The sequence below is a fragment of the Platalea leucorodia genome (genome assembly GCF_965183815.1).
Source record: "Platalea leucorodia genome assembly, chromosome: 3".
NCBI classification, from domain to species: domain Eukaryota; kingdom Metazoa; phylum Chordata; class Aves; order Pelecaniformes; family Threskiornithidae; genus Platalea; species Platalea leucorodia.
Genome location: NC_138825.1, coordinates 103,798,667 through 103,826,519, shown reverse-complemented (window position 1 = coordinate 103,826,519; position 27,853 = coordinate 103,798,667). Strand labels below are relative to the sequence as shown.

General features: G+C 36.7%; 1 protein-coding gene across 1 annotated transcript in view; it reads right to left on the bottom strand.

The window, feature by feature from the left end:
• CSMD1 (CUB and Sushi multiple domains 1) overlaps positions 1 to 27,853 on the bottom strand; it is a gene marked incomplete at both ends in the record, with an annotated part of 1,257,610 nt that overhangs the window by 234,686 nt on the left and 995,071 nt on the right. Inside the window, 2 exons of the mRNA XM_082305706.1 lie at positions 693 to 819; positions 5,286 to 5,477. Coding sequence (XP_082161832.1) covers positions 693 to 819; positions 5,286 to 5,477 — 319 coding nt within the window. The remainder of the gene's footprint in view (positions 1 to 692; positions 820 to 5,285; positions 5,478 to 27,853) is intronic.

Sequence of the window (27,853 nt, the reverse complement as noted above, 5' to 3'; positions counted from 1 at the left end):
TATACATGCTAATAATGATATGACAGAAAAGAGCAGGAATGGAAAATGAAAACCCTTGAGAGTTGTATATGAGATGTATATAAAGCTTTATAGCACTAATCTTCCCCGCTGCTGCTGTTAATTGTCAAATCATCATAAGATGAAAGCATTCATGACAAGACAGTTCCTCATAGATACCCAACAAGGTCCAAGATGCCTGATGTCTGAGCACTCCTGGCAGAGAGTCAGAAACTTTACAGCTGCTTGAGGTAATGTATTTAAGAAATAGTGTTGAATAATTATATTCAATTTAAAATAAATTATTACATTGAATGTGACAGTAAGATATAAAAGAATGTCATTACAATGACTCAAGGGAAGAATTTTGAAATCACAGCTGACAGTTTGGCACTTTATCTTGTTTACAGCTAGAAAAAGGCATAGCAGTGCACTGCTCTACCACACTGAATATATATAGGCCATATTATCTAACGGAATTCACAGTTCTGAATTAGATGCCCAGATGTCCCCTACACAACTTAGATAGCCAGGTTCCCTAGAGGAATGGCACTCATAAAAGCCAGCATGACAAGCATCAACTTTATTAATCTAAGGAGGAGTTAATAAAAAAAAATTGTGTAGAAGAGTGTGAGAATGTAAGGCATAGATTATGATTTCTAAAATATTGGAGTCAACAATTATTAAGCATGTACCTTATTGTCTTTCCTGGGTCTGCTTCGATAATCCAAGTGCAATGTAGATTGTTGTCATACGGTGCTGGGTAACCAGGGGACAAAATGCGCCCCGATGTAGCAGCATGAATTCGACCACCACACTCAGCTACAAAATAAGTAAGGATTACATTTATTTTTAACAAGACCATAATAATTTGCACTTCCATTTTCTGTCCATTCCATATCTCTCCGTCTTCTAAAAAGGTAATAGAATGACCTAATATCTCTGAAGTAGTACACATACATATAAACCAGGACAAGTACACAAATTAAAAATGCATATATAATGATCTCATTCCTACGTTGTTATAGAGCAATAAACCATACTTCTGTGATGATGTTATTTTACTGACAAGAGTAGTTCAATATGAACTGAGACTACAAAAGCCCAATTTTAGCATCAGCAAGAGAGCAAAAATGCTTCAGAAATATCCCATCTAACATGTTTGGCTTTTCTAAGTAACACTGAATGCTCAAATTCAGACTTTACAGCATTGGGTTTTGTAATTAAAATAACTTTCTCTGTTGTTCTAATGTCAAAATGCCTTTAGTTTAATGCTTTCAAGTTACTTCTATATAACTTCAAGTTTAATTACATCAAAAAGCTGTTAGGTATTGCCTAGTAATTCCCTTTAGTATTTAAAAATGTAAATGCCATATGCTCACAAAGTAAGACAGTAAATCAGAAAGCTATGATTTGAAAGTATCCAGTGACTGGTTTAAAACATGTTTATTATCAATGCTATCCTAACTTTGTGGAGAGACCAATTGCAGTGCTAAGCATCTGGAATCAAATGATTCTTATGTTGCTTGTTTAGAGCATCATGCTGTTATCTGGCCAGTATAAAGATGCACCCTGATGAAACTGGAACCATGTAAGAGTCAGGTGTCACTGAACCAAAAAGGATCAGTAACTCCAGTTAAATGATGTAGCTGAATTCCTACTTCATTTACATTGTTGCCTTACAAGTAGTGGTATTAAAAAATGCTACCATGGGGAACTCTTCAAGCACAGCTGTACAGCAAGCATAGTGTAAGACACAGATGATGAAAAAAACATTGCAGTTGGACCCAATAATCTATCAGCAACACTACTAACAAATAAGTCTCATACATGCCACCAAGTCACTGCTGACAACCAAATTGTTACCAAGAAGGACAATAACTGTAGAGGAAACAAGGTGACTGATTTACTTACTATCCTGCTCATTTGATCACTCAAAACACTACATATTATTTATAGAACCACAGCAGAAAGCTGCTTTAGAACATAATTTCTTCAAACGTAACCTTTGCCTAAGATTTCAGATAATTTTCATTATACAAGAACGTTCAGAATGCAATAATTGCTGTGATAGATAACTACAGATAAAGAAATGACTGATACAGTATAGTATTTACCAAAAAACTCAAGATAACTCAGTGAAACCAAAATTATTTAAACTCAAACTAATTGACAGATGTGCTTTAGCATTCTGAGAAGACTCGTTTAGGAACAGAATACATGACAAAATTTGGGATGATGCATTACATAGCTCATAAATTTAAAAACAATAATATCCATTTTAGGAGCAGATGAAAAGTAAACTTTCAAAAGTGATTCTAACAAAAAATCCAAAAAGTTTGTTTTTCAATATGTAGAAATGAGCACACTATAAAATCACCACCTCAAAGAATATACTATATAAAGTAAATAACTATGCTATAACTAATAGAAGTGACTTATATTCAAACAAGTTCTATACTCTTCTAGAGAAGGAAATACAGTTCATTGTTTTTCTTCATTAAGGCTTAGAACATAGAGAAAATGAAAATTAATGCTAAGACCAATATAACAGTGTATTGCTGAAGATAACTAGGTGTAGAATATGTGGAATATGTCTATGTATGGGCTTGAAATTTTTTGTGAATGAGATTGAAATGATTGTAAAGATGATAAACGTAAATGTCACTGGAGACAACAGCAAATATCAAATGCTGATCTAAAACACAACAAGCAAAAAAGAATAGATCTGCACAAACAGGAGGATATTAAGAAAATGGGTCTAAGAAAGAAAGTGATGTTCGGAAGTTCATGACAACTTAAGAATAAGGAAGAAAAGGAATCCAGTCAAATCAGAGTAGGAAAAGATAAAACTGTGATAGCATAAGATAAAACTGAAGAAAGAAAGGATTATATGAATAACACTGGAGGGAAAAAAAAGGAGCATTAAGTGATCTGCAGATGCTTAACTGAGTTTTCAGGGATCTTTATGACAAGTTTTCCTGTGCACAAAGCAGTAGAAAAGCCATAACAATTTAATGAAAGTAACAGACTGTTTGTGAAAGGCTGTTTAGAAAGATTCACCTTTAGATTTTCAGAGAGAATGGTGAACATTTGACTTCTTGGGGAGCTAATTAATGTTTCAGAAGAGCTTTAAATTGAGAAACAGGAAGAGGGAGTTTATACAAAACTGATGCAATTCCCAAATCTGATTTTCAAGATAGGAACAAGGACATCAAATAAAAAGAGATAAACGTACATAGAAAGATAGCTTTGTGGTTGAACAGACAGAAAGCAAGAACAAAACCTGTCTCAGGATACCAAAAGAAAATTGACTATTCTATTGATACTGGGACATAATTCCACTTAGACATGAAGTGAGATCCTCAAGAAATAAGAGATTTTGGTACAAGTGATTCCAAAAGCTTAGCAACAAAATACAGAAACTAAATCTAGTAATGTAAGGTACAAAATCAAAGCATAATGAAAAAAAAAAAGATACAGTAGCAATAATCATAGATGGAATATAGAAGCTTAAAACTATACCATTATCAAGAAAACTGGAAATACAAATAGAGATATGGGAGTGGAGGGAGCATTACATAGTGGTGATGCCATAAACTAAATAAAGTCAGCATGAAAATACATACATATTGGTCAAAGATATTTTGGAGAAGGGTTATGGAAGATGTTCTACAGGAGCAAAGATGGGAATTTCCTTTAGATTCACTTGATTCTGGGTTGTCTATCTTCCTCCAGGTCAGGTTGGAATATATAATAATTCCATATATTGGAATAATTTTTGGAATAATTGGAATTATTGGAATTTTTTTTTTTTTTTAAATACTGTATGGTTGAGATTTTAACATCCCACATATAGATTAGAGGACAAATCATCATACTAAGAAAAGGACATAGGTAGATGGATGGATTTATTCACCTAACAGACTTGGAACCAACAGGTATTTTAGAATTGATTCAAATACCTACTTGATGGTGAACACAGGCGCAAGAAAATATCACAGAAAATGCCCTTAGAGTAATGACTTCATTTAAATTAAATGGGGAGATAGGCAAAGGTAAGACTAATTATGGCTCTTCTCTACAAAAGGGCAAACTTAAAGGAAAAGGAAGCTTGCCAATTAAACTGAAGAGCTTGAGGACTTGAATGTATAAAAAGCCTGGAAAAGTCTTAAAATCAAAACTGGAAAGAGTTGTTTCGACCTGTCATATATATAAGAGAAAACTTACAGATATAATTCTAGAATCAAGTGGGAAAAAAACCCATCTCTACTAAGACAGCAGAAATGCTGTTCACTGGTGTTTTTCTGGCACTGGTAAGCTGAACTTTTGAAAGGAAGGGAGCTCATTCCTTTGTAGACTGCAGGTCTGTGAATGTGTTCAGCAGGAAGCAGCTCCTGGAATGGAGAATGTTGCACCCAATATGGGAGAAAGGCAACAAGCAAGGATCCTACAGACCAGGTGAGTGCTGAAAGCAGTTGGTGGCCTGCCTGCAGCAGGCAGTAGAGGCAAAAACTAAGCATCAGAAGACAGGTGGAAAGAAAGACTTTCCCAACGACTCATGGGAACTCCATGTGAAACTTGAACGCAGGAAGTCACTGGTAATTGCTGGACTGGAAAGCAAAACTGGAGGAGAGAAACTGCCTAGCAAAGGTACAATGAGCAATAGCTATACTGGTCTTCAGTTATTTTATGCATCTCCCCTAGTACTTCTCTATTTAACATTTATGCTGGTTGTAGTGAAACACAGTTTTAGAGACTTGAAGACATGTGATATTTAAAGAAAAGGTCTACCTCAAGGTTCTGACAGATGGGGTATCCTAGTATGTCAACAATGATGAAAGAGCACGCAGATAAAACAATCCACCAATATGGGGTGAAAATTACGAATTAGCTTCATAGGAATGAGATGCTGAAATAATTTCTGATTAAAAAAATCTTAATTAGCTTTATGTTGGGGTTTGCTTAGCTTGTGAAGTGATTAGATAATACCACTGCCTGTGATAGCATATCAGACTCAGTGACCCAGGATATCATCAGAACCAAAGCAGTAGTCTTTCATCAAAGGCTGCCTTGTAGAAAGAAGTACTTCCCAGCAGTTTTCTAGCCGTTACTAGCCAGCCATCTGTTTCAGAGAACTTATACTTGGATATCCACAGGAAATCGTTACTTGACATTTAAACTATGTTTACACCGTTATCATATGAAAAAGTATAGAAAGACAGAATATTAGATTTTTGTTCTTGAAACACCAGAATGAAATCTTTCATTGTCACAATTCATATTACCTATGCAAGTAGGCAAAGGTTTGTCCCAAACTCTTCGATCTCCACTTAAGCAGGTCATAATACTACTACCATGCATTGTATAGCCAGGATTACAGCTGTATAAAATGACAGTGTCTATAAAATGTCCTTCATCTCGGATCTTGTAGCCATAATTTGGTATGCCAGGATCTTCACACTTCACTAAGTCAAAACCTGCAAACAGAAATGGGAAGGGAAAAGAACAAAAAAAGACACAAAGATATAAAATATCAATCAAAATATAATGCAAATGAATCTGATCTTGATGCAAATTATATTCTCATGATTCAATTAGATTAGATGTATCCACAGTGACCAAAGATAAGTTATATATAATATGGGTAAATCAGAAACTGAAACACCAAGAACTAATTATTCATTTGATATTTGATTATTGCCATTGGTTTATTGAAGAAATGGTATTATCTACACTATCCCAAAAGAGATTAGTGAGCAATTTATTAATTTATACCACTTCTATTCTTTCATTCTTTTTTATTCAGAGGAAAGGAAGCAGTATTGACCCTGTATTTGGCACTAAGTGGAAGCTTCACTTCCTCATCCAATCTCCACAACAAAGCCAGCAGACCATAGTGGAAACTCAGGAAGAAAATGCAAAGGTTATTTCAACCATCCTAGTGCCAAGATAGCATGGCTTCAGTTTCTTCTCTGCTGAAAATGAAGAAATATTACTACATTCATTTTCAATTAGCATTCCCCTTTTTGGCCTATTAACATGCTGAATGGGATAAACAGCTTCTTCTGTGCTCCTTGGAATGAGCAGTTCTACTCTGAGCAGCTACAACTCTTTCCATATTTTACCCTTTCCTCTCTGCATTTTCTCCATATAGCATTGCTAAAATGTAAAAATGCAGTCTAAATCTCTCCTTTTGCCTTGAGGTCCAGTTCTTGGAGCAATATAAACAGTGGTTCCAAATTCATCTTTCTCAAGTCCAGTCAGATTTGTGGATTTTTCATTAATTACTGTCATGTCCCCAGCCCAAGGAAGTAATTCTGACTCTACAAATGGTTTCCATTTTGCGGTCCTTATTTTACTGAACTGCTTCATTATGTGGTTCCAAGTCAGGCTGCTTGTCTTCCTTTCAGTTTGCTGTTTTCAGCTTATTCTCTACATGAGGCCTTCTCTAATTAGGAGAGAATCAGGCATCTTTATGGTAAATAACATATCCATAGACAACCTTTGATTATTTTACAGATACACAAACTAGAATTGGTATCACATTTTTCTCGTTGCTTTTCTCCTGACTCTGAAAAGATCAAGGTCAGTTGAAAAAATGGCAAGTAGTCTAATACCCTTTTTTTCCTGCTGTACAGATGCTAAAGCTGTTCAACAACTGAATCCTCTGGAAACACAAAATGCCTTTTTTTTCTTTGTTCATAAATTGGACACAAAGGTTGGGATTTTCCTGTCATAACTCAGGCTTCTGAAAATTAGAGGGCTAAATTTGAACTAGTTAGCTTAGGCTACTTTCATAGTCAGTAGAGAAATATGAATCTCAAGAAAACAAACCAACTCGTATTTAGACAGCTCTCTAAGATGAGTCAGTTTAATCAGCTTCTGGAAATACTTATTTTCTGCCTTTACTGTAAACTGAGCCTAGGTTCTCTCTTCATATAGTAAGCTATAGTAGCTCAGAATTTTAAGTATCTAGAGTTAGGGAAAAGGAATCCCTCTCAAAAAAGAATGCTGTTCCATCACATAGACACTGCATCTCTATCCATGCTAATATCTTAAGAAACGTCAAGCCCCAAGACCAATGAGCACGCTTTGACCACAGCCATGCACTGTTAAATTTAATTAGGCTTCAAAACAGCATGGCTGTCTACAAGCCACTTCCTGGGAATTTAGCTCACACTGTCTACTACATTACAACTGAGATTGTTTGGGAGAGTGTTAGACAACCCAAGCTAGAAGCATGCTAGCATTTACCCTAACATTTCAGCAGTCTAGACAATCACTTTCCCGCACCCTTACTCATGCCCTGACACTGTTTAGTTTACTAACAGAGGTGTAGCCTGTGTGTCAGAAGAAGCATGTATAATCACACACAGTACAAATGGATTATAGAGATTTATCATTATTCCCTTGCTAAAAGATTGTTTCCATGTGAATAATTGCACACCCCTGCAATTTAACTTTGCTGATAAAAATGAAATAAGCAATCATGCTCAGTTTCCAGACAAAAGGGGTAGCATTCATTTTAACTAGCTCTCAGCATCGATTATATAAGCAGCCAGTTGTCTGTCTTTTAGAGTTAATAGTAACTTATGGGGTATGATTAATCTCATCCTAAAGTAGATACCTAAAGCAGATTGGATGAACTGTGCAATTCTAAAAAGCTCTGTTCCTCTTCATTCATTATAAAAAGAGCCAAGATGATTAGGTCATTCAGATGAGCCGAACTTCACAAGAAATAGCTATATTTCATTATTTTAATCTCCTTATTAAACATACAAAGACATTTATTTAAAACCCTGAAAATATAAGTTGTTTGATAGATAATGTGATGATATTTTAATGCTGATTTGACAGCATGAACCAATGTAACACTATTTCTCTGCCACCTGCATTTAGATACTTTCCCATCCTTTAATAGGTTCAACATTTGGTTATCATTGGCAGTGGCATGTGATAGACAGATGAAAATTACATGATGAAAGAATCTATTTGTGTGTGGTGAAATAAACTTTCCATAAGACTGATACATAGTTAGAAAGCTAGACAAGAGATTGACTCTCCACTACCTTCTACCACATAAAGCAGAAGAGGTTGTCAGGGAGAGGTAGTATCTTTTATAAGACTGATAAATTTGGGAGAAATGAAACAAACTTTCAGACAAACAAGCCCTTCTAGTCTGCTATATAGCCATCTTCACTACAGAATATGTCAAGACTAGGATAAAATTGTCATTCTGACTTGCCATCATTTCATGTATTCCACTTAACATTCAGTTTTGCACAAGTGTGTAAATATATACGATGCAATTTCAGCGAATCTTATTTCTTCTCTCTGTTTTGCAGTGCTGCTTCTGTACGATGATGTGTCTATAAAAGGCACTAGATCCCCTCATTCATCAGAATACGGGTTTCCTGAATGGTACAAAACCAAGTTTAGTGTGTTTATCTTTTTACAATCTGTTTGCACAGTACACATGGCAGATACACTATTCAATTTTCTCCTCATCTTCAATAATGATCCCTGAGGCCTCCTGAAACCTCACTGACATGAAGAGTTAAAGATATCCTGCCACAAGCTATAGAAGTTTGACAGAAGCCTACCATAGCCTGCCTGCACTTTCTCTATTCTTGCTTTGAAATAGAACTGAAAAGCACAAAAGATCTTTCTGTTTTTCCTTTAGCGTATTAATAGTTCACATCATTATTGTAAGTCACTTATACCTTCAAGTATCCACGAACATAGAGGTTCTCTACCTCCTTTGCTTTGTAGACTGCTACAAGTTCTCCACAGTGAGCTCGAGTACTATAAAAGTCTCTCTCTTTTGAAAATAAGCTTGTTTTTCTTGATTGCATTGTCAGACTCTGTGGCAGAAGTCCATGAGGCCTTACAGATCACAGGTTGAAATTCACTACTACATTAGAATGCTATAATTGAATTAAATATAATCTGATATAAAAATATGAAATTAATCATTAAATGAAATGACCTTGATATTACTTATTAACATAAAAACTTACTGGGGTCTGTAAAGAAAGACTTTGTTCTAAAATTTTTAGAAGACAGAAATTTAATTCAAAATGTAGGTTGAGGTTTGGCATTTAGGAAGAGCCAAAAAAAAAAAAAATTGTTTTTAAGTCTAAAATATCCAACCTGTAAAATGATTTACTAGTCTTTCGCATTATTTTGACTAACATGGTTCTGAAATTACTTCTGTTATATTGCTACATATGTAGTATGTATATAACATAGCATCCACATGTTAAAATAAATATATTTATTTTCATTACAATAGTTTGTGTAGGTGTATGTTTATAAAGAAATAAAACACCAATAATAAATAAATAAATAAATAAATAAAGTTTGCCTAGAACTTCTGTATATAACATAAAATCCAATTACTGTTGCAACAACAGGAGAATAAATTAGCTAATTACTTACTGGCTCTTCCTCTTCTCCACTTCAGACTAGTCTAGATCAATCACATGAAATTTAATGATTTTGTTCACTTACTCTTTTAACATAAATATCATAAATGTAGATGAAGTGTCTCTAAATCTAGCATACTTTTACAGTTCTTTTTGAGCCATCATTCTCCAAATGTGGAAAGACTTTTTCACCTGTCAATAGCACTATCCCAAGGTGAATTGCCTGCTTCTTCAAGAGCCTCATACTCTACAAATACTCACTGAACTGTATTTCTCTATCTGTAAATGACAAAATACTTCTGCAAGTTATAAGTAGGAAAAACCAGCTTTGGTAAGACACTGTGTCTGAGTACACGGCCCTACATGTAGGAATTTCTCAGCCTGTGCATGTGTCAGACCTGAAGTCCTGTACAGAAAAATTTTGCTTTGTAAATCTTATTATTGAGACTCTCTGGGAGTATTTGTGTCAATAGAGGAGTCAAGGTTTTGCTGTCACTCTATTTTAAACTCAAATCTAACCAAAAATGTCTTTGGGGTAAAGTGTTAGATAAGCTGTAGAGAACATAATCACTCACTGTCTTGAGTATCAGAATTCAGTTTCCTATTTTACACACAATAGAGAAAAAAATAACATGCAAATAAAAATAGCTAACTGGAAGCAAAAATATAAAACCTAAATTTAGAATCAGAGAATCAGACAATCGTTAAGGTTGGAAAAGACCCTTAAGATCATCAAGTCCAACCATTAAACTAGCACTGCCAAGTCCACCACTAAACCATGTCCCTAAGCACCACGTCTACCCGTCTTTGAAATACCTCCAGGGATGGAGACTCAACCACTTCCCTGGGCAGCCTCTTCCAATACTTTGTAATTCTTTCAGTGAAGATGTTTTTCCTAATATCCAACCTAAACCTCCCCTGGCTCAACTTGAGGCCGTTTCCTCTCGTCCTATCGCTTGTTACTTGGGAGAAGAGACTGACGCCCACGTCACTACAACCTCCTTTCAGGTAGTTGTACAGAGCAATAAGGTTTCCCCTCAGCCTCCTCTTCTCCAGGCTAAACAACCCCAGCTCCCTCAGCCAATCCTCATAAGACTTGTGCTCTAGACTCTTCACCAGCTTTGTTGCCCTTCTTTGGACAAACTCAAGCACCTCAATGTCCTTCTTGTAGTGAGGGGACCAAAACTGAACACAGTACTCGAGGTGCGGTCTCACCAGTGCCAAGTGCAGGGGGACGATCACTTCCCTGGTCCTGCTGGCCACACTATTCCTGATACAAGCCAGGATGCTATAGACATTCTTGGCCACCTGGGCACTCTGCTGGCTCATATTCAGCTGGTTGTCGGCAAACACCTCGAGGTCCCTTTCTGCCAGGCAGCTCTCCAGCCACTCTTCCCCTAGCCCGTAGTGTTGCCTGGGGTTGTTTTTACCCAACTGCAGGACTCGGCACTTAGCCTTGTTGAACCTCATGCAGTTGGCCTTGGCCCATCAATCCAGCCTGTCCAGGTCCCTCTGTAGGGTCTTCCTACCCTCCAGCAGATCAACACTCCCACCCAGCTTGGTGTCATCTGCAAACTTACTGAGGGTGCACTCAATCCCCTCATCCAGATCATCAATGAAGATGTTGAACAGGACCAGCCCCAACACTGAGCGCTGGGGAACACCACTTGTGACTGGCCGCCAACTGGATTTGACTCCATTCACCATCACTCTCTGGGCTCGGCCGTCCAGCCAGTTTTTAACCCAGCGCAGAGTGCACTTATCCAAGCGGTGAGCCACCGGCTCATTTAAATATCCTTGAGACACTAAACCCTTCATTTGCTCTTTTGTTTAGATTATTCACATATTTTTATCAAAAGACCACCTTGGAAAATTAATATTGATTTTAATTTCTTCTAATTATTGCTAATTAAGGAAAAAGTCCAGGGGTAGTCTCAATTTTTAGGGTTGTTTTCACAATATTACGCCTAGAAAAAAAAACAGGTGCAAACATTCAGTATGCAAAATAAAGAGTGTTATTGCTTTTTGTATCTGAAAAATAGAATATTCACTGTAAAGACATCCAACAAACTAATTGCTGGGTTTTATGCCAAGTTTTTAAAATGCCACTTTGAATACTTTAGAAAAAATATAAGAATGACAGTATGTAATTTGTGGCCACATATTCACTACACTTTTCTACAAGCAAGAGTATCTCTGTTTTTCAGTAGGCGTATTAAAAATCGGGGTATTTCACATGCAAGTACGTGCTGCTAATTGTGTGCAAGTATAGCAGGATCTTGCCCTGTGTGTTCACAGGCAAGCTGCCTTTCCAGCTCTTCTTATCCAATTTCTTCCCCTTCTCATCATACACAAAAAATAGAACTTTCCATTCCGTTTTTCACTGATGCTCTTGTACCTCTGGTGCAATTTGTCATAAAGGACCATATTGTTGTGACAACTCATTGTTGAAATGTTCCAACAGAACTTCAGTGTTAAAGTAGATGCTGTGAACTTTCACACTGGGAAAATATGGTCATGAGCTCCACACAATCACAGTACTTGGGTTTACCCGACATTGAAACAAGGCAGCAGTCAGAGAAATTCTGCCAATATTCTTACTGCTGAGAAAGATTATTGTACTGGCAAATTGCTGCCAATTATCTTATTCCCGAGTTTCATTGTAGGATTATCAGAACAATGAATGGATAAAAGCCAGTTAAATTAAAACCAAAACAGCCAGAATACATCTTGATGACTGGCTATCACCTCCTGACACTATTTATCCAATGTGATTTGTTCTGTCATATTTGATATAAATAATCAGGAATGTAGAAATACCAGCTGTCAGGGTAAAAATTATTGACATGTCTGTAATGTATGTAGACTATTAATTACAACTTCTTTCAACTCAGTTTAATTATGATGGGTACTGTGGTTCTACCTACATTAGTAAGTAGTGCAGTACAGTAGAAGCAAATCTGGGCAGTGAAACAATGAAGCTGAGGACATGATGTCCACACTATCTGCACTAAAGTGTTTTTACTTTGGACTAGCTTTTGTGTCCATCCCTGGAGCACACATTTCAGCTCAGCTTCAGGTTTGTACCCTCCAAAACCTGTCTTCAATATGAATTCAGGTAGAAGAAGCACGTGTTCATTTTCTGTCCCCAAGGGAAATTCTTAGGGATTCTATATAGTACAGTGTATTTTTAACAGAAGCTGATGAAGTTCTGAGATATCTGCAAATGTTCTGTTCACCTGTTTTGAAAGGAAGAATACAGTTTACTTACCATATATATATATATATATGTGCATTTACACTCCATGTAAACCTACAGTGGCCATATGAAAAATAAGTAATCTGAAATAAGTAATTTCCTACTCCTATTTCTGGAAGAAGTCCTAAGGTATTTTGAAATAATCATTCTCCTAAAACTAGACACACAAAAAAGTAAGCACCTAAGAGGTATGCATTAACAATCGTTAGGTACTTGGTCCCTACTTGGAAACTCTAACCTTGAGTTCAATACTGAGACTTCTATGAAGAATATGAGAAAAAAAAAAGTTATGAGTTCCTGGTCTAGAAGGCAGACAAAAGCAAGAAAGACACTCTGAAAAGCGAACTATGGTACTTATCAAATTTTACTTCCTACACAAAGGAACACTGAGGCATGTTACATTATGTCTGTCTTAGTATAACATATAAGCACACTGTTATTAGGGACCAGAATACAGGTCCCCTATAAGCACCCAAGAAATTAGTCTGCATTTCTTTCTGGCTTAGTAAACCTTGTTCTCACTTTGGCACAAAGTATACCATAGCAATTAAAACTTCACCCACGAAGATGGAAGAGAACAGTTTTAAAACAGAGGAAATAATTGAACTGACAGTAAAATAAATGTAACATAATACCCTTAATACTGTGGTCCCATGGTGTAAATTTGTTCAACAATTTCTGACAGGTTAACTTAATTTGCAAGCTTTATGTTTGATTAATTATTGTTTGTCAATGCCATTCTGACTTTATGCCAAACTATATATAAAACTGGCATAAAAGCAAAAAATGCTCATAAGTTGCCTTCTGTATGCCCCAGTTAATTTTACAGGAATTCAATCATGTGTTTGTGCCAGATTCAGATCAGATTTGCACTGCTGTGTGTTCTGATGCTGCAGATTCATTTTTAATAGTCATGGAACCTTCACCTCAGATATGATCCCAGAACACTGGAACCACTAAGTAAAGAAAGAAATACTGTAGCCACCAAGCTGTGGGGAAAAAAAAAAAAAAAAAAAAAAAAAAAAAAAAAGAAGAATTTGGAGGAAATTTCTTCTTGTAAATTCAAAAAACCATGAACCTGTGTTGTAGCTTCTGTGGACTCTGGCAGTTTGTAGTATGAACTCTAAATAGAGACCCTACCAGACAAAACTGTAAAGACATTTTAAAAGAAATGCTAGCTGGGTTATTTGCAAAACTTTAGATGACTAATCTAAAGAAGAACAGGTCCTGAAAACATAATATATAGCATATGGGTGTAGGTCAACACTATCAATGATCTCAGTTTAGATGAGTAAATTTATACTCATATAACTTCCTATTAATAATACTGTTTGTTACAGATGGGGAAATACTATTAAAGCAGCAATACCACTAATCCCCATAAAAACTTCAGAGGAGAAGCCATGAGGGGTTAATTATTCTGAATGTAAAAAAGTTTTTGCAGTTCATATATTAAGCACTAAAAGATTGAAAGCACACTCCATGAGACTCCAAATAGTGTTCAATAACTTCTAATAACTGTATTACTTACTGTACCGTAAGTATAGACTGGGTGGGCCCTGCTCAGCAAAAAGGTAATGTTGCCTTTTGTTTCTACATGACATGGAAGACAAAGCTCATAAATTATGTATAACCAATCTTCAGCTTCTGAAAGTGATGTGGTAAAATATTTGGGGATGACTCCAAAAAAAGAAGGGCAAATACATATATAAATCCTATTTCAATACATACACGGAAATATTAACAGATGTTTTAATATTAGAAAAGTAAAGTAACGTGAAAACACTGGAAACATCAAGAACTGTGTTAGTGTTATTTAAATCTCAAGTAATTTAAACTCATAAACATAATCTATATGTTTTACACAGAATCATTTTTGAACTACCAAAGAGTAATTAAAAGTATGACATGGTACTTGAGTTAATGTTCAGAGTCTATAATGGATTTCTAAATGCATGTAAATGTCAACAAATACTCATTCTGCAGTTGTTGCATCTTAAACGTCCATAACATAATCTATTTAATTAAATCAATGCAATTCAAAATGAGAGTTCCTGGCATTTTCATTCTGTCTTGGAACCATTTATGTGCTATTGAAACCTACAGTTGTAGAGAAAAAGTAGTCTATATTATGTACTGGAAAACGTGCCAATTACAAAATCTCTACCTAATTAGAATGACAGAAAAGTCTATAGAAAGAAAAGTGTTTCAATAATGTGGCTATAATGAAATATCAGAAACTTGCATGAACTTTCAAAGAGCCTAGGATGACAAATGAGCATGGGCTGTATGAACTAAGACAAAATTAGCTCCAGACCTTTTTCTCTTGGATCTGTAAAATTTTTGTAAGGAGGGCTGAAATATTTTTATGTCTTGATGATTGAATATTTTACATTCTAACACAGATCATCTGAAAGAGACCAAAGGAGCCACATTTTTTCAAATAAATTGATATATTTCTACATGCTTGTACAGCAGAACGAGTTCACAGTAAGTAATGATACCTGCTGTTTTGTATCCTTTGGAAATTGAGAGGTACACTTTCAATTTCTCAAAAGCTTTGCAATTTATTGGCAATTCATGTTTGACTATACTGATGAGACAGTCATACAATGGATAATATTTTCTAATAGGAGTTTCAGCACTTTTTCTTGACATAAGCAACATGTAAGAAAAATTATGTAAACATGTAAAATATGTAAAATAGTGATGTTAACATATGTTGTCAGTTACAGGTCTTTTTAGCATAAAATGAAAAAGAAAAAAACTCTTTTCTGTAATTTTCTTCTGTAATAAGTATATTACAAAAGGGTTTAAGGCCTATCCCCACCAATTTCAAACCAGATTCTTTGTGTCCATATGTCATATCCAAAATTTCTGTTCTCCCCTTTTCAGCTGTAACATCCACACATACAAAAGAAAAAAAATATAAATTTAGGAAGCAAGTTAAATACATGTAAACAGTTAGTAGAAGACAGTTTTTGTATGTGATGATTTTACTGAAAGAAAATACTTTTAGTAAATAACAATACTTGAAAGATATAGGTATGCAAATACATATGCCTGCATAAAAGTAAGCTTTGCAATCAGCAAGCGAATGAATAAATAATTATAATTTATACTCAATATAAGAGAAGCGGGGATTAAAGGTGAGATTCCATGTGAGTTTAAGAACTCTAACTTCAAGTGTCTATAGAGAGAGAACTTCAGGAACGCTCCATTCCAATCACACCTCACACTGTGGTGAACAACTTGGATAATGAGAAGCACATAAATTTTGTCTACCTTTCATCATTCTGTCTTAAGGAACTTTCCCCACCTAGAAATTTTATGGAAGTGGAAGAAATAGAAATAAATCAGTTTATAGCATTCATGTTCTTTAACTATCTTACTTCCAAATAGTCTGCCCTCTACATGCATCCTTAATTCTGCTCATGTATCATATACAGGTAGTTTTGGCACGGTGATTTTAATACTATGCATAAACTTTTGCAGGAATAATCTTAATTTTATTCTTAAATAACTTTCCTACAGTTTTAAATAATAAGAAACACAGTTTTGATGACTGAAAAATCTGTTCCCTATTTATTGCTAATCTACAGTTATAAAAAAATACTCTATTCTAGGGTAACAAGCTCAATCTGTTGAAATACAATTCCCTCATATAATGAAGGGGGGAAAAAACAGTCACTTTTCTGCATCTGAACTGTTGAAATCCTTACAAATGAATTCTGGATTATTTTTTTCCTCAAAATTCATGTTTCCATAAACTCTATTTAATTTCAAAATTTAAAACATGGTTATGTAATGTATTTTACATGAGTTATTTTAGAAGAGGTCATTTCAACAGTTTTCAGAAAGGGAAAAAAATCAGTGAAAAGAAAGCTAAGATCAAACTTTGATCTCAGGAGCACACACAAATTACTTGAAATGTCAAATATTAAAAAAAAAAACCAACCCTATATAAGGTTTTACTTTTGTATAACAGTATGAGAATTATGGAACAGAATAATATCTTTACATTTGTCTTGCTTAGATTTTATAATTGGACTGTTATAGTTCATACTTTCATAAATCTAACAGTTAGCAAGTCAACAATGAGGCACCTAAAAGATCTTACATTTGAATTGCAGCAAGAAGGGGCTTGCAAAAAAGATTAGTCCATCATCCTCAGTTTCTAAGTGCAGATCATCTACCTGACTTAAGGAATTGCTTATCAATAAGACAATTAGGTGGATAATAATGACAGTTGTTGCCCTTATCTCATACTCATTAGCTGCAGCTTCTCTTTCCCAAAACAGAGAGGGTTCAGCCAATAATCCTAAACTGGAAATATTAATTTTTCATCCAACATGAGGCCAAAGTAGGCAAGAAGGGCAGGGTAAAGAACAATAAGATATTGGCAGTTCTGTTCAAATGTCCTAAGCTTTCAGACAGGAAGTTTTGCTTGTGGGAAAATTCTGGTAATACAGCAGTGTGAAGAAATCGTCAGCAACACTACTGTCTACTCATGTAAACCTTGGAAAAGAGGAAATGATTCACTGCAAACCAGCAGGAGTCTTTTTGCGAAACGCAAAGGAAATGGGCAAACTTTTGGAACAAATCCCAGCTAAAACTCATTAACTCTCATACTAAATCCAACTGCACATACATACAATGGTAAAGTCTATAACGGCTTCATAGAAATAGATATTTTTTTTAAACATGAGAGAAAAAGTTCAGGTTGAGGTAAAGAAGTTCTGTCCTTCAAGCCACTGCACTGACAAATTCAGGGAAACTCTGTGTTCCTACTAAGGTCTCAAAAATAAAGCTTCAAATATGATCAATTCTTTAATATTAAAGTAGCATAATCTTTAGGCCAGCACTTCTTTAGGCCAGCCCATCAGCAGGCTGGTGTTCAGCCATCTCCAGGAAAGCAGGGCTCCATCATGTGTAACAGTTACTTGGGAAGACAAAAGCCACCACATCAAATGTCCCCCTCCTTCTTCTCCCAGCTTATATACTGAGCATGATGTCATACAGTATGGAATAGCCTTTTGGCCAGTCTGGGTCAGCTGTCCTGGCTGTGCTCCTTCCCAGCTTCTTGTGCACCTGGCAAAGCATGGGAAGCTGAAAAGCCCTTGACCGGTGTAAGCACTAATCAGCAACAACCAAAACATCAGTGTGTTAGCAACATTATTCTCATACTAAATCCAAAACACAGCACTATGCCAGCTACTAGGAAGAAAATTAACTCTTATCCCAGCTGAAATCAGGACAATGTAAAATAACACATGCATATGGACATTTATAGTGATCTATGCTAGCCCCTCTCTTTCTCACCTTCAAAGCATAACTTCATTTTAAGCTTTATATCAGAAGATTTTAAAAAGCAGCTCTTTTCTTAATAATAGATGTGAATTACAACAGGAAAACCTAGTGGCTTTGGATCAGATGAGAATCTCTGACACATACACAGAAAAGCCAGGAATCCTTCAACAGGTTTGTTTGCAAGCAGAGAAGGACTTGTGGGTGAGGTCATGGTTGGAGGCCGTCTTGGGCATAACGATCATGAAATGATAGAGTTTTCAATTCTCAGAGAAGTAAGGAGGGGGGTCAGCAGAACTGCCACCTTGGACTTTTGCAGGGCAAACTGTGGCCTGTTTAGGAGCCTGGTTGAGAGTCCCTTTGGAGGCAGTCCTGAAGGGCAAAGGAGTCCAGGAAGGCTGGGCATCCTTCAAGAAGGAAATCTTAAAGGCGCAGGAGCAGGCCGTCCCCATGTGCCGGAAGATGAGCTGGCATGGGAGAAGACCAGGCTGGCTGAACAGAGAGCTTTGGCTAGAACTCAGGAAAAAAAGGAGAAATTATGACCTTTGGAAGAAGGGGCAGGCAACTCAGGAGGACTACAAGCATGTCATGAGGTTATGCAGGGAGAAAATTGGAAGGGCCAAAGCCCAGCTGGAACTTAAACTGGCTACTGCCATAAAGGACAAAAAAAAATGTTTCTATAAACACATTAGCGACAAAAGGAGGGCTAAGGAGAATCTCCATCCTGTATTGGATGAGGGTGGAAACACAGTGACAGAGGATGAAGAAAAGGCTGAGGTATCTAATGCCTTCTTTGCCTCAGTCTTTAATAGTCAGACCAGTTGTTCTTGGGGTACCCAGTCCCCTGAGCTGGAAGACAGGGATGGGGAGCAGAATGAAGCCCCTGTAATCCAAGGGGAAATGGTTAGCAACCTGCTATACCACGTAGACACACACAGGTCTATGGGGCTGGATGGGGTCCAGCCAAGGGTACTGAGGGAGCTGGTGGAAGTGCTCACCACCACCACCACCAATGTCACAACAACCCCAGGCAACGCTACAGGCTTGGGGAAGAGTGGCTGGAGAGCTTCGCGGAAGAAAAGGACCTGGGGGTGTTGGTCAACAGCCGCCTGAACATGAGCCAGCAGTGTGCTCAGGTGGCCAAGAAGGCCCATAGCATCCTGGCTTGTATCAGGAGCAGTGTGGCCAGCAGGACCAGGGAGGTGATAGTGCCCCTGTACTCGGCACTGGTGAGGCCGCACCTCGAGTGCTGTGTTCAGTTTTGGGCCCCTCACTACAAGAAGGACATTGAGGTACTGGGGTGTGTCCAAAGAAGGGCAACAAAGCTGGTGAAGAGTCTAGAGCACAAGTCTTATGAGGATTGGCTGAGGGAGCTGGGGTTGTTTAGTCTGGAGAAAAGGGGGCTGAGGGGGGACCTTATTGCTCTCTACAACTACCCGAAAGGAAGCTGTAGCGAGGTAGGGGTCAGTCTCTTCTCCCTAGTAACAGGCGATAGGACAAGATGAAATGGCCTCAAGTTGAGCCAGGGCAGGTTTAGGTTGGATATTAGGAAAAACTTTTCACCGAAAGGGTAGTCAGGCACTGGACCAGGCTGCCCAGGGAAGTGGTTGAGTCCCCATCCCTGAAGGTATTTAAAAGATGTGTAGATGTGGTGCTTAGGGACATGGTTTAGTGGTGGACTTGGCAGTGCTAGATTAACGGTTGGACTTGATGATCTTAAGGGTCTTTTCCTACCTAAACAATTCTATGATTCTATGGTTCTATAACTGGCAATTATCAGAACCAAATCAAAATAACCTTTAATCCATTACCTTTTTCAGATGTTCTAATACCTAATATCAAATCTCTTTTTTCCTTAATTAAAAATTAGAAATAGTTTACATCTTTCTTCTTTCTAATCCCATGTACACAGGGATAATTCAGTGATTTAAGGATGATAAATTATGTAATTGTTCAAAACTAAATAAGGTGTTTTTCTTTTGAAGCGTTCATAGAGTTTTGTTTTTTTAAAATGTTATTCATCTTGCATATGTATATTTGTAATACACACATGTTAATTCAAAGAGAATCCTGGCTTTCACTCTAAGTGTTTTTGGAGAACACAGTTTAATAATCATAGACTATTCAGCCTGGACTCCTATCACAGCCTGCCACTACTGTTCTATTTTTTGTGATTCTTCCTCTTCCCAGTTTCATTCTGGCAACCTTCTTACCAATGTAGTCTCAGTCCTACACTCCATATGCTTCCAATGTTTCTTGGAGAGCTTGTCTTGCTCTCCTCCTCTCTTATATCTGTACCCTAGTCTTTTTGTCTCCAACAAAACATCTTTTGCACCATCTTTCACACCATCTTTTGCAATACCCCGTGGTGCTCTTCCTGCTTGCTGCACTTCTCAAGTCTCCTTGGTTTGGTAATGCAGCTTCCCTTATTCCAAGCTGCAGACACGGAAACATGAGAGGTACCCATCTCTTCCCTTCCTTCTTTCTTCTTTCCTCCTTTACAAGTCTGTCTTTTATTTCCTTGGTGTTGCAACTAAACAGCACTATCCTCACTTTCTCAGGCTAGCTTCAAGACAGTAGGCACTGAGAACACAGAATGGTTGGTGGGTCAACCGCAGCTGGCAGGTAAGCCCCCACCCAGTCACTCTCTCACTCCCCCACAGAGGAATGGGTGAGAGAATCAGAAAGACAAAGGCAAGAAAATTAATGTGTCAAGATAAAGACAGTTTAGTAAGTGAAGGAAAAGAAAAAGGAAAAAAAAAAAAAAACCAAAAAACAGCAAACAAGTAATGCAAAAGCAAACACTTATCACCTGCAGACTGATGCCCAGTCAGTTCCCAAGCAATGGGTACTTCAGAAAAACTTCCCCAAAGTTTTATTGCTAAGCATGACGTCACATGGTACAGAATATCTCATTGTTTAATTCAGGTCAGCTATCCCGGCTGTGTCATTTCCCACCCTCTTGCCCACCCTGAGCCTAGCTGCTGGGGTGGCAGAGTGAGTAACAGAGAAGGCCCCGAGACTGTGCAAGCACTGCTCAGCATTAGCTGTAGAAAATTAACTCCATCCCAGGTAAACCCAGTACAGATGGACAAACTGTTCACCTCCATCCTAATGCAGGACTGCTGAGAGTTGCTCATTAAAGAAAAAATATTTTGGAGTGCTCATTCATAGGGTAGGAATTGTTCACATAAAATCGAGCTAGCTAAAGATTTACATCTTCACAAATTTGGGAAGATTTTCCTGAGACGGGCAAAATGCCAGACTGTGGCACAAACATCACAATGTCTCCTGGTTTCAGCTGGGATAGAGTTAATTTTTGTCTTGGTAGCCGGTATGGGGCTGTGTTTTGGGTTTAGGATGGGAACAATGTCGATGATACACTGATGCTTTGGTTCTTGCTCAGTAGTGCTAAGCCCTGGCTAAATAGGTGCTAAGTGGCGCTCACACTGGTCAAGGACTTTTCAGCTTCCCCTGCTCTGCCGGGTGCACGGGGCTGGGAGGGAGCACAGCCAGGGGGAGTGCTGACCCAGACTGGCCAAAGGGTTACGCCATACCATATGACGTCATGCTCAGTATATAAGCTGGGGAAAAGAAGAAGGAAGGGTGGGATCTTGGGTGTGGTGGTGTTTGTCTTCCCAAGTAACTGTCACGTGTGATGGAGCCCTGCTTTCCTGGAGATGGCTGAACACCTGCCTGCTGATGGGAAGTAGCGAATGAATTCCTTGGTTTTCTTTGTTTGCGTGCACGGTTTTTGCTTTGCCTATTTAACTGTTCTAATTTATTTTACTTCAATTATTAAACTGTTCTTATCTCAACCCATGAGTTTTCTCCCTTTTCACCCTTCTGATTCTCTCCCCCATCCCACCACAGGGGGAGTGAGTGAGCGGCTGCGTGGTGCTTAGTTGCCGGCTGGGGTTAAACCACAGCACCATACCAGCATTTTGATGTCCAAAGCATGTGATAATATAACTTTTCAAATAAAAGGTTAATACAATGCTTATATTCACCAGAAAAAATGGGTTTCATTGCTTCTGTCTTAGAAAGAAAAAAAAAAAAATATTTGGCACCTACTCTGTTTACCAAACTTAAATTCAGCAGTTTCATAGGTTATTTTAAAAATACTTTTAATGAAGAGTGGAAAACATCCTTAATTATACAGAGTGTTATGAGACCAATATATTTTAAGTTCATACAAAGTTTTTGGGATTCGGGGCGCAGGGTGGGGGGCCGTTGGTGTTTGTTTTTTTTTTTTTTTTACCTACAAGCTTTCTGAATTAATCTATAGCTTTTTGTTTTTTAAAAAAAGATCGTAGCATGATACCTTATTTTGTTTCTTACCAAAAACTTTCAAAACTTTAAGGTATGACTCTAAAAATACAGATTACTCTACGAATTATGATGATATGAAACTGCTTAATTTTATCTAAATTCTCTGAGTATCTTCTGTTTGCAAAAGAGATCTTCATGTTTTCTGCTCATTTACTAATAAGATAAGGGTGTTTTTCTTTAATTTTGGGGCACTGGGAACTTCGGTTGCAGGAAAAAACATAACATACAAACAAGACACAATATGGCATGTAAACAGATCAACAGGTAACCATTGGGTCTTTTTGGTTTTAAACAGCAATTCCTTAAACCCTAATTTTATCCAAATTATTTTTGATTGTACAATTTGCTATGTTAGTTATTCTGTGAGGTAGACCCATACAGAGGAAGTATTTAATGAATTAGGTTATGAAACTGAAGTTCAGTTTCATTCTGAAAAGAAGAAACAAAACAGAAGCAAAACCACTGATGTTTTGAAATTCACCACAACGGAAAACCCTAGTAAAGCCTTCCATATTGAAAATCCTGAGTGCTTTATTCACGATTTTTTTTCCTGCGCTTTAAAATTGAATGTAAATTCATCCTAATCTCATGAAACCTTTTGATTTTCAGAGAATAATATTTTTAAAAATTCTTCCCTTTTCATGTTACCCTGAACAGGTATATCATTCAGTGCATAGAAGAAGCATAGCTTTGAGAATGTGGCTGGATTATGTAAGTATTGAATGTATTGGAAGCAGAAGGCAGTTTACTTTGGGGGGGGCGGGCAAGGGGAGGGACTATGATGTGATCGTTATTAAACAGGATATCACAATTCTTGTACACGAGTGAACTGATTTAAATTTTCTAACAAACCTTTCTTTTGACATTTATTAAATTTTTACTTCTCAATTTTGCAACTTTGACTTTCTTTTAGAACAGTTTTTTTCTATGCATGCAATACAATTTAGATTAATCTGGGGTTAGTCACATAATTGTACTGCTCTTAAAATGACCTGTGAATATATATACATATAGGCTAAGACATATTCATTTAATGATTTTTGCCTTTTGTTTATTTTCATTTAATTTTGTCTTACATTTTTACTGCAGCATGTGAAGATTCTCTTTGGAATAGATCTTATACACCAATTAGTTACTGAAAGGAAACTGCAAGAGCTTCTTTTCATTACTGGATTGTTCTGCTCAACTAACACTGTACAGCCTGAAGCAAAACTACTATATTTCTGAATTTGAGTCTGCTTGTGTGCTAGAATAATTGACTGAGTTTGCAGCTTCAGATCGTTATTTTCACTGATATTCTTTTAATATTTTTGATTACTGTAGAATAGGAAATGAACTAAATTAAATTTCAGTTCAGGATTCTCTTAAATTAATTTCCAGGTTTAAACCATTTATATAAATTTAGATTATGCTAATTCAGATTCACCTTCCACACACTAACTTTCACTATCCCTTGAAAGATGTAGGGGTAGAGAATGTTTCTAACACAGAACTTACTTAAATGGAAAATTAGAACTAAGTCTTTAGCAATAACAGAATAGTATGAATGCCAAACCAGTGCATCATGTCTGAGAAAGGTATTTCAAAATTTCTTTTCTTAAACTGAAATGTGTATCTTGAGACTAATGAAAAGAATATTGTAAAACTGCTAACTATGCATGCTAAATATAATTAAATCTACATTTAAAAAAAAAATAAATCTATCCATGCACAATCCTAAATCTTTTTTTCTTTTAGTAACACTAGATAGAGTTTGATGGAAGTTCTATGGAGTTGAGCACAGCTCAAGGGCCTGACTCTTGGCCATGCTTCCGGCAGAAATGACAGCCACCCAGAATCCTTCTTTTAGTGAAAGAAATGGTCATGGATTCAAAATTGGCGGAAGTTAACATTAAGTTAAGTTCTGAGTCTACGTAACATTCACTCTCAAAACCACAAATCCTTAGTGAGATTTTTTCCATCCCTCATTTCCATCTTAGCACAGAAGTACAAGGAAATATCTAATTTCACATGATAGGGAAATGGAGGATACAAATAAAAGACAAGTGCTGAGGAACTAACATGGGACTTCATTTTTAATCTATAGCAGCAAATCCAGAACAGGTGAGCGAAAGGCTTTCTGAAAGTTAAAATTTAGCTATAGAGTATACCACAAATCTCTGAATGGTTTTCAGACTTTATGAAGTCTGTAACTAGTTCTGAATGTTTCTGAAACACACAGGAGTCTGTCGTGAGGCAGAACATACTGCTGAGTGGCCCAGTGCATCCAGGTACATTCCTACAGATATCTGTCAATATTCCTGGATGGACCCTTCCGCTGACTTATTACAATGGACTACAAGGCTTATTCTGCAGATAAGTGAAGTTTTTGCTTCTATTATATCCTGCACAGGACTGAGGAACCATGAAATTGCCATAGGGAGCTAGATAAGCTGCTCCTAAAAAAAGCAGATGTCTGGATAAGGACTGAGAGCAACTTCAGATTATCTCAGACAGGCAACCGCCAGTGCAAGGAACTTGGTAAAAGCCCTCAGGTCTGAGGAGAGCTGAGTTCCACATAGGGGTAAAGTTCCTTACACATCACAACCCTGGGATACTTTCTGAGGGCATGCATGGACGGTATCATAAATGTAGACACCCATCTTCAGGCACCATGAGAAGGATTGAGTTTTGAGAGTTTTAGCCGGTACTGTGAAGGGAAGGAGCATTTTCTTCTCAACTGTGTGGGAACTTTTACTGAGAAAACAAGGACATACAAGTGTTTAAACAGGAAGCACAGACTCTGCCTTCTTTGTTGCAGCCTTTGTTTTGAGATATGAAGATTGTTTTAAGTGTTTTACCTTCTTTCTATGAATTTTGGACACATACATGAAACTGCAATGTCTTTAAAAGATAACCAGTGACATGGCTACTGGCAAACAGAAATTGTGGAAGTAATTTTTTTGCACTGACATCTATGTGCATCAAATAAGACACAAGTAAGATTACTGTACAAGTTATCTTCACAGGAGCTAAGAGTGATCACTGTGGAAGTACAGTATAGTGCTGAGTACTCCGTGATCTGTACAACTCCATACAGGCCACAGAGCAGTCAGCGTTATGCAGTACTCAGAGCATCACAAAACATTTGTATATGACATGTATGATAAACTGTAGAGGGACTCTCTTTGTTTTTCCAATAGCTAAGAAAAGTAAGGCTATGTTCAAGGAATGAGAATTAAACAGTAGCAAGGAAGCACTTATGACACAAGTGAGGGTAAGTTCAGTTCTCCACAGGATGAGTGAAAACAGCTATTGTTAAAATTCCTCTTGTGTCAGGACTGTGATAGGGGAGTGGTTAGACACTGCAGGGATACTGCCTGTTTGTTATTCAGAGGCTGTACTGCATTGCTCCTTATTTAAAGTTGCAGTCTGTTACTTTTACCAAACAGCTGTGTTTTGCTTTTACTATCTGTCACTGTGTGGCATGAATAAGATTTCATTTTAATTTGACTGTCAATTTAACATTAAATACTACTGACATGACAGCACAAAGCACTGGTATCTTTATACTAGAATAGCCAAATCTTCTAACTGAGTAGTGAACAGGAAAGGTAGGTCCAGCTGTGGGAATGCCTATGGCTACATCTTCTCTTCCCCACAAAAACTAGAGGTGTCTCAAGGAGAAAAGTTATAACTGGACAAAAATCTCCCAAACTATAAAACTGAGATTACGAAAGAAGAACTGACATTTTTCTCAACGAAAAGAAGTAACTGTCACATGAGTCAGTTGTGGGTACAATGTGTACAAACTTATATTTTTACATGCAGATCTCTATTGATGTCCTCTACTCTTAGGGAATTAAAGCCATCTTAAAAATCCTTGGATTTTACAAACACTTCCCATGATGGTTAAAAAGAAAAACACATTGCGGAGGGGAGCAAAGAAAAACTTCGCTATTTTATCAAGCTCTGTTTGAGAGGAGTAAGAAAGAACATAAAGGAAAATGTGTACAATTTTGGCTTCATTCTTAAGACTAAAATAATCCACTAACTTCTCATATTGAGACTTTCTTACTGCCTGTGTCATTGGTATATAAAAGACATTTAAGATGGAATAATCTATTGAAACCTGACATCATCCTCAGGTAAAAAATTTAGTCCCATCGAGATTATGTTGTCATTTCCTCAGCACTGAGATATGAATGTTCACAGTCATTCCCTTTGACACCAGTGTAGAGGTACTATAAGTGAAAACAGACACTTTCCTTTATTCATCCTAACACGTTTTCACCCTACTTTTAAGGAAGTGTCTTTTTATAAACGTTTTTTACACGAAGTAGAGAAGTTTTCTTCTTTGTACCTCTTGTTTTTTTCTCATCTGGTAGACTCAGATTCAGCTGTTGCTCAAATTACAATTTCGTTGACTCTCATTTGTACATACTTACCCTGCCAATCTCATGCTAAAATATTAACAAAATGTTATTGTTTTCATTTTTCTGAAGCAATTTCCTTAAATACAAGCACTATAATTTTAGTCCTTAGTCAAAATATTTCTTAGTTTTTCAAAACAGTTGATTTGTGAAAAAGTACAGATTTTTTCATAATCCTTTCCAGTAAAAAAACTCTCTACTCATTGTGTTAAATCCATTTCCTTGAAACCATCTTGTACTTATAAATCAAAGAATAAAATTACTATAATTTCTAGCTTCCATTCAGTATTGTTCTTACGCTGAAGCAATTTCCTGTGTAGCAGATTTCATTAGAACTTGAATCCTTTATAGATTTCCTTTTAATATCTTCTTATATTCTGATTTCTACAATGTATACAAACAACTCAGAATCTGAGTTTATTGAATTCTGTTTTATTACGTCAGTAATGAGATCCTGAAAACAGAAATAAGTTTCTTTATCCACATTTCTGTTCTCATGGATCATTAGCTTTTTCTTCTGTTGTATTTGTAAATTTAACATCATCTGCAGAATTCACAATGTTAAAAAAGATGGAAAGGTAGCTGCACAGAACTGAGAGTAAACTTTTAAGTTAGTCTTTTTAATAACACATTGCAATGGTTCTAAAATTCAAGGTTCAAAGCTGCACTAATCTTAATTTCAATAGCATTAATGGGAAGAAAAGTACTACAAAGACCAACAATTAAGGGCCATTGATGCATCCCTTGTGGGAAGCAAGAACTCAGCTACCAGACAGGGAATAACCAGAACTGATTTACTGCTAGATTTATAATATCATTTCTCCTAGCTCTTTCTAACAGTCTTATGATATTCATATTCATTATTCAATTTCATTCACTCCAGTATATATATTTCTCATTTCCTTCAGTGAGATCACATTTTAACACTCTCTTAACTTTTTTCTTTGTTCTAGTAATTTTAAAGTATCTGGCATTATGTTTCAATCTGATATGTGAATAAATAAACTGCAGAGTAATCTTTCAGGGAAGTTAATTCCAGCTGTAAACTACAGCTTGATTAATCCAAACAGATAATTACCATTTTGTGTTTGATGTTTTTACCAAATGCAAAATGG